Raw genomic sequence first — 7,673 nt, 5'->3', positions numbered from 1 at the left:
TATTTTTCTATGATTAAAACATAAATATATGCTGTCATATTGAACACATGTTCAGATTGACTCTATAGATAATTAATGTGCCATTTATACAACACTTAACAGCTTCAGTATGAAACATTTGAATAACATCTGTCAGACTTGCTAAAACATAAATAAATAAATGAATATAAATGTTGAATGAATGGTCTGAATGTTGATATCAGTATGCATAGAAATAAATGTCAGAATATTCCTGTAAGGAGATCAAATGTCATTAATTATTCTAGATTAGTAGTTTAATAAATACCTCGTTATTGTGTAATTAGAAGATAACACAGGAATCTTTTTTCTGAGCCTGAAAGTAAAAATTATAGTTGTCATAAGTGCCATGTAATTAATTATTATTTCTAATCTATGTTTACTTATTAAAGAGTAACTGAACAGACCCTGATATCCTTGTCTTTGCTGACCTCCGGTGGTTTAACGTCTCGCTGCAGTGAGGTACAGGTGTTCTCCAGGACCAGAGAGGACAGAAACCCTTTAAAGTCCAGGTGAAATTAACTCTTTCAGATCACATCCTCAGTTACACTGCACCCCTATTTAACAATGTCTGACAAAAACTTCACAAAACCTCAATTTCTTTGTATTTTTTCATTAAGATCCAATAATTTTGTCTTAATAATTAATCATTTCTGATTCATTAGTTGGTTAGCTAGCGGAGCTCATTGATTACTATACAAACACACAACTTTATCAGTGATTTGGGTGAAACTGGATCATATTTTATGGAGAGAATACTGAAACACAGCTCTGCTTTCCTTCGTTTTTACAGGAAATACGTTAATTTCTGTTTCACCTGGACTTTAAATGATCCAGTTCAAGGTTATAAGTGGGCATTTTATTAGGTACACCTACATCATCTATTGACAAAACTCTTCCACAGATTCTTTACAAGGTTTATAATGTTCAGTATATAATATAGAGTTTTTGTTGATGTCAGAAATTCAGTAACATGTTTGTTACAGAGTTACTGGGCTGTCCCGACTCAGATTTGGCCATTTAAAGCAAAGATTTGACTGAACTCCTACATCAGCAGCTCCCGCGGTGGAAACAAGGCCATGTGAGTCCATTGATTGGTTACAAGGCAACGAGTGTAAATGCTCGCTCCAGATGGATTATGAATTTAATCAATACCGGTTTTCTGATCAAGCGCTTCATCAGTAGTTTTGTTTCGAAGGAGGAAACCGAAGCATACATTGCTGGACTCTACTGAAGTAGCATATTTTGGTGAGTCCAAGACTCACGTCTTTCTGTGTCATCTGTGATGTGAAACCATCAGTCAGAAAGAGTAAAAGTGTTTGTCCGCTGAGCGTCTCTCCTGCCGGGCTGCTGACGCCGCTGTTGGAGTCGGAGCAGCCGCTGTCCGGTGTCCGGCTGCCCTCCGTTATCTTTCTCTGCTTCCTTCACAGTTAGTTTCACGAATCATGGTCATTGTGAGACTCTGCTCTGTGTACATGCACAGACGCAGCTAAAAAACAAAAGTGCAGCGATACAAAATGAGCCAATTCGGGGGTTTTCATGACTCCAATTATCGACTTTTTGGGATCAGCCCTACGGAGGTCATACGTATTTAAAGGTGCATTTACTGAGGTGTTTCTGAGCTCACATACAAACATAAGAGGGTCAGAATATTAGAAAGTCGACATTATGGCAGAACAGTTACAGCTGAGTGCATTAGACTGTACAGGTGTACCTAATTAACTGGACTTACTGTATGTGCTTTATGTCCAGTTAACCTCCTACAGAGCTCTAATAAAGTAACATTTTCTAAATTTAAGCTGCAGGTTTGCTGATATAAAGATATGATACATTCCCACCGTCCACTGTTCTTTGTACAGATTGTGTCTAATATAAAGTGAAATTGGTTTTAATTGTAATATAATGTTTTAGTTAGGTGTTGTAAAAAAGTTTTGTATTTCTGACTATAGATATTAATGGAAAATTAAAGATGAAGTTGTAATAATAAACATTGTGATTCCTTTTTTTTTATGACTAACTTATTATACATTTTGGGGGTAGTTAAGGAGCTCTGTAACTTTATCAGTTGATTTGTCACTAAACAAATATTCAATAACTGATTTATATGTTGTATCTTGTTGGCTAACAAACTAGTTGTCGGTCCATCCAATAGAAAGCTAGCGTTTGTTGACAAATAGCTCCATTGCTCTCTAAACTGCATTTTTACAGTTTTTTTTTTTTGTGTATTTAGCTTCTTCGCATAGTTTGGTTAGCTCGCTTAAAGTTAGCTTCTAGGTCATGACCAACAAAACTAATCTTGGATAAACTGGTGACTAGGTTGTTAGCTAGTCAGACTGACAGATATGCAGGTTTGGTAAGTTGGATATTTGTTTTGACATGCTAGGCTAGCAGTTTCCAGTCTTTGTGCTAAGCTAAGCTAAACACACTGTTGACTGGACACTAAAGCCTTCCTGTAGCTAATGAGGTTTCTGGAGGGATTTTTTGTCTTTAACAAGCACATTTCAGCAGAAGTGATCAGTTTAAGTTTTAGATGTAGCAATAAATTAAATTAACGCCATCATTAGCTTGGGGTTGGCTGTAGTCGGCTAAACTCCGCTAACTTGGATGGATTGGTGATTAGCTTGTTAGCTAAGACGTTACAACATGTAAACGGTAACCGTTTTTGGAAGGTGGTTTTGAGCTAAGCTAGCAGTTTCCACCTGCTTCCAGTCTTTGTGCTAAGCTAGGCTAACCCCATCCTGGATCTCTCTACTACTCTTGCTGTGGGGAAGACGATTTCCCAAAATTCTTCTTTTCAACCATGGATGTCAACACGCGTCTTCAAGGTTGTCATATTATAAATATCTCACTTGTTTTGCCCAAATTTGGATGTTTCCTGTGTCTCCTCAAGTCCTTCGAAGGAGTTTGACCCTGGAATGGGACACTGGTTCACCTCACGGCACAGGATTTCTGGGTAATGAAGTCCTTTGATCGTTAAATCTCTCCGTCCCGTCAGCCGAAGGCGTTGCCATTGCGGGCGGCCTGGCTGCTGAGCCGGTTCCTGCTGCGGACGGGTCGGTCCCGGCTGAAGATGGTGTCCTGGTCGCTGTCCAGTTCTGACTCGGACATCATGAGGCTGGAGTTGTGCTCCGTGCTGCGGTGTTTGATACCTGCAGAGACGGGAGGAGTTTGAGTCTGAACGTCTTTTAAAAAAAGGTCCTGCACTTCAGTGTTCTTCTAATGTGGGCCGTTTTATTTTGATAGGTTGCTCTGCTGTCCTGCCTCCACTTGTGGGCTAAAGCTTCTGTTTTACTGCATAGCTTCTTTTTTTTTAATCACTTTCCAGGGTTATGTTTTTAAGAAATCATTTTTAAGTGTTTCAGGTTCATTGCAGCAGGTAGGTGATCAGCGTTTATTGGACTCTCCTATATCTATGTACAGAAACAGTGGAGACATGGTGTCTCTCTCCCTCGTGCCTGTGTTGTATCTCAGGGCCTTCTCTGTTTCCAGGTTGTGTTTCCATAGCCGGTCTGCCCACTGAAACTGCTGTTTATCATCGTTGACGTCGGTAACTTAAAGGATTATTCCACCAAACCAGAGTTGGTGATTGGTTAAACCACTAACAGAGACAGTTAATGAGTTTTATTTTCTGTTTCTTCCACTTCGTGGAGTTATGTATGCTAGTTCATGTAGCAAGATGAGGTCGTGTCTCTAGTCTGGTGAGAGTGATAGTGATCACTTACCTGGCTGTTGTGTAAAAATGCTTAAAGGTCTAATCATCTGTAGGGGATCCTTTTCATTAATGCTGTCAGACAGCCTGACAAGTACTACTGTTAGTGGAACAAACAACAACTACTGTTAGTGGAACAAACAACAACTACTGTTAGTGGAACAAACAACAACTACTGTTAGTGGACGCACTTTAATGGCTCATTTGTCCCCAAGAATTAACGTTAGCTTATTTTGAAACGTTTTTTTACAAATCAGTCTATCAATCATCTACGTTGGTGAATTAAAGATTTATTTCCACCAAACCAGAGTTGGTGATTGTTGGAAACACTAACGGAGACGGTTTTGGTGAGTTTCATTTTGTTTTACGATTATCTGCCAGGTAAAATTACTGGTTTTGTTTATGGAGCCTGGCTGGTCGTAGCAGCCATTGTTTTGGTTTTGGTTTTAGTGAATTTTATATAGATAACCTTTAACTACACCTATCTTACCTACCTAAGTGTACAGTCACACAATGTCTTACTTTACATACAGACTCTGGCCTGAAGTGACTCACTGAATTTGGGTCGGAGCTCCACCCTCTCCTGTTCGTCCATGTTGTCCAGGATGGTGTATTTGGTTTTCTTCCTCACTTTGGTCTGCCTCCTCCTAAACACAGTCGACAAACAGACTCAGACACACACTAATCTTTTTCTCCCCTCACATTGGCAGAAATGGGCTCCCGTAGAAATCTGAATAACATCGGTGTACGGTCTGTAAACGTGTGTTCACCTCTTGCAGCAGCAGATGAAGGTCCAGCCGACCGACAGGATGAAGACCATGAGCATGAAGCTGGTCAGGATGACGTACAGCACCCTCCACTCTGACAGGAAGAACAGTGAGCCCCGACATCAGACTGCTGTGTTGTATCTCCAGTGTGTGATCAATAAAGTCTTTAAGGGCAATTAGTGCTTATAATTACCACAGTTGCTCTCTCCGTCGCCAAGGTAACGCCGAATCAGGTTCTCCGTCCAGAAGGGGTCGCATGTGCACTCCTTGGTGATTGGATCGCACTGGCCACGCCCCGAACAGCGAAGCAAACACACTGAAAGAAAACGGGGGCGAAAGTGGAAACAAGTCTGACGTGGCTGTATTTTGATATCCTGACGCACATCTGTGTAATTTAATTTAATTTAATTTAATTTATTGAATAAAGTCAGTCAGAGTTGGGGTTCGGTGTCTTGCCTAAGGACACTTCAGCAGAAGGAGCCGGGGATCGAACCGCCAACCCTGTGATCAGTGGACGACCCGCTCTACATCCAGAGCCATGTCAAATTAAAACTGATATTTCTTCACCTACTGAGGTAATAATTGGTCAAAATGCAACAAAGATCGCAGACATATCGATGTATGTGTTATCTGATATCCGATATATAATGCAGACAATAATACTGGAGGGGGTTATATATTGGTGTCTGTGCACAGTTTATCCAGCAGAGGGCGCTGTTGTTTACAATACTGTGGCAGCAACACAGAGTGAAAGAGCTCTCAGCAATGTGTATGTTCAATAACATGTTAAAGAACATCAAGCTTAAATAATAATAATTAATAAAGTTATTTGTTTAAGAAAGCAGTCGTCTGATTAGTGCACAACCCACATAGAAAAGGTCGGTGTGTAATTTTGAACTCACAGACGGTGTCGACTCTCAGGACTCTGAACAGCAGGTAGTCGCTCTTCTCTCTGAGCAGCTGGTTTCTCAGCAGACCCACCAGCCTGGAGCCCGAGATCGGTCCCGAGGGGCCCCGAACCGAGAACCGCAACACCGTGCTGCACAGCGAGAAACAGAAACTCTTAAAACAATCATTTTCTCTTTCTTTTATTTTAATAATTGTCATTTAGCATCCAAACTCTAATATCAGGTCGTCAGTAAACCAGGTACCTGAGGTGTGAGTGTCCCTGCAGCGCTCGGACCTGGACGTCGCTGTCGAGGACGTGGAGCAGAGCGGCGAGCTGTCGGACCACCGTGTCCCTCTGAGCCACGCTGACCTGAGACACCGACACCGACATCTCCAGCTCCACCTCCTCCCCGCCGCCGGGCTCTACGGAGACACGGCAGGGACACAACAACAGCCGCTCTCACGTCAGCATGTGACCGTCAATTAAAACCAAGTAGTAGTTTCTGTTCTTGTCCTACCTGGTCGGACCTCCACGGTGGCCGCGGCGGTGTTGGAGCGCCCCTGGGCGTCGGTCACCCTCAGCTGGAACAGGTAGGTGCCCTCGACCAGGTTGGACAGGTAGAGGGAGGCCTGAGTGTCTGAGCCGTACAGCACGTCCTGCAAACAGGCATTTACTTAAATATAATGTTTGTTTTAAACTCAACTATTTAAAAATGATCCAACGTAATCCGTTCAGTTTAAGACGTTATGGAAGAGTGCTCCGTACTGACCCCAGCAGCAGGACTCTGGCTGTCTCTGACCCACAGGTAGTGGACCTCGGTCTGGTCCCCGTCGGTCACGGAGCCTCGGAGGACCAGAGAGTTGTTGGGCAGAGTGAGGGTGTGGCTGCCGCTGGCGTGAGCGACGGGAGGAAGACTTGTGGCTGCAGGAGGAAGGACGACAGAGGAACCTTTGAGCCGGTGTCACGGGTCGGGTTCTTTCGGGGTGTGAATATAAACCCTCTTACCTTCCTCCACTCTGACAGTCAGTGAGGCGCTGTCCGTCGCCCCCTCCTGGTCGGAAACGGTCAGCCTGAAGGTGTAGCGTCCCACTCGAAGGCCCGTTGCTGTAGCAACTGCCTGGTCCACTCCCTCCAGCTTTAATCCCGGAGGACCGCTGGGAAAAAAACACGTTGTTAAAACCACAGTCAGATAAATTTACCTGAACGTGGCCGACTGTTTGCGTCCTACCTGATTGCTTCCCAGCGGTAGCTGACGATGCCGTGGTCGTCGGTGCTCCCGCTGCCGTCGAGCGTCAAGCTGCTCACCGGGAGGAACAACTTCCTGTCGGGACCCACGGCCGCCACCGGGCCACGGTTTGACCCCCTGACCTCTGATGCTGGACAGAGGGAGGAGGGTAAAAGTGATTACGGTATATTTAAAACTGGAATCCGTAGTTAGTAAACAAAGCTTCTACAAAAGGACAGATAATATTGACCCACATTAAGCCCCGCCCCCTTTTGCTCCGGCTCCAATGACAGTTGAGCAACCCTCGATCAGAACCTCGGTCACCTTCTTCCTGTCCTGTACTTAGATACGCTATGTGCTCGGCTATATGTGGGAAAACGTCAAGAAGAAGAGACTCATCGTCTTAAATTAACTAATGCTAGCAAATAGTCATATATTTACCAGACTGTGCGGTGCTCGTAGCAGAGGCTGTGGTCAGGGTTGGAGGGTTGGTGCTGGTGGTGGGGTCAGAGGTCAGGGCTCTGGCCGGGGGCTGGGTGGTGGCCGGTGGAGCTCTGGCTGCTGATTGGAGCACCTTCAACAGGTCTGTGGAGCATCAAGAGACAACAACATGTGAACTGTCCCTTTAAGGGTTCTAGACTTATTGATTATATGTTATACAAAAGGGTTCGAAGGGTTACTGTAAAAATGTAATCTGATACAATTACTGATTAAAAAATGTAGTCAGTAAACTAATCAATGTATCACATTATTAAAGTAATATAATACTTTTAACTCAAATTAAGAAAAGAGAAAAGAAACATCAATTAAAAGTATTGCTTTAAGTATATTCTATAGGAAAAGAGATTTTTAGCATTAAAAATGTGTGTATTTTATAATATTGTAATCCTACAAAATGTAACTAATCTGATTACATCTTGCAAAATATATAAGTTGTATTTAATAGTTGAAAAGTTGAAAAGACACAAAAGGTTTAATATGTCTTTATATTTAATATATTTACTACACATGATTGGCTCTACTGCAGCTTTGAAGGTCCCGTCATGTGTTAAAGTGTAATCAGAT

General features: G+C 42.9%; 1 protein-coding gene across 1 annotated transcript; it reads right to left on the bottom strand.

Moving 5' to 3' along the window:
* Positions 1 to 215: 215 nt before the first annotated feature.
* On the bottom strand, positions 216 to 7,193 carry kiaa0319 (KIAA0319 ortholog; the record flags this gene model as incomplete). The annotated part of the gene is given in 11 exon segments (XM_035673248.1): positions 216 to 3,167; positions 4,283 to 4,374; positions 4,498 to 4,588; positions 4,688 to 4,810; positions 5,397 to 5,533; positions 5,646 to 5,805; positions 5,901 to 6,039; positions 6,153 to 6,304; positions 6,389 to 6,537; positions 6,612 to 6,759; positions 7,050 to 7,193. Coding segments are annotated over 11 exon segments (1,493 nt in total), but the record flags the coding sequence as incomplete, so codon positions are not given.
* Positions 7,194 to 7,673: the final 480 nt, after the last annotated feature.

This window comes from Morone saxatilis, unplaced genomic scaffold, assembly GCF_004916995.1.
Source record: "Morone saxatilis isolate NCDOM2014 unplaced genomic scaffold, NCSU_SB_2.0 Contig24, whole genome shotgun sequence".
NCBI lineage: Eukaryota > Metazoa > Chordata > Actinopteri > Moronidae > Morone > Morone saxatilis.
The sequence above is the reverse complement of the archived record's forward strand: the minus strand, read 5'-3'. Positions and strand labels throughout refer to the sequence as shown.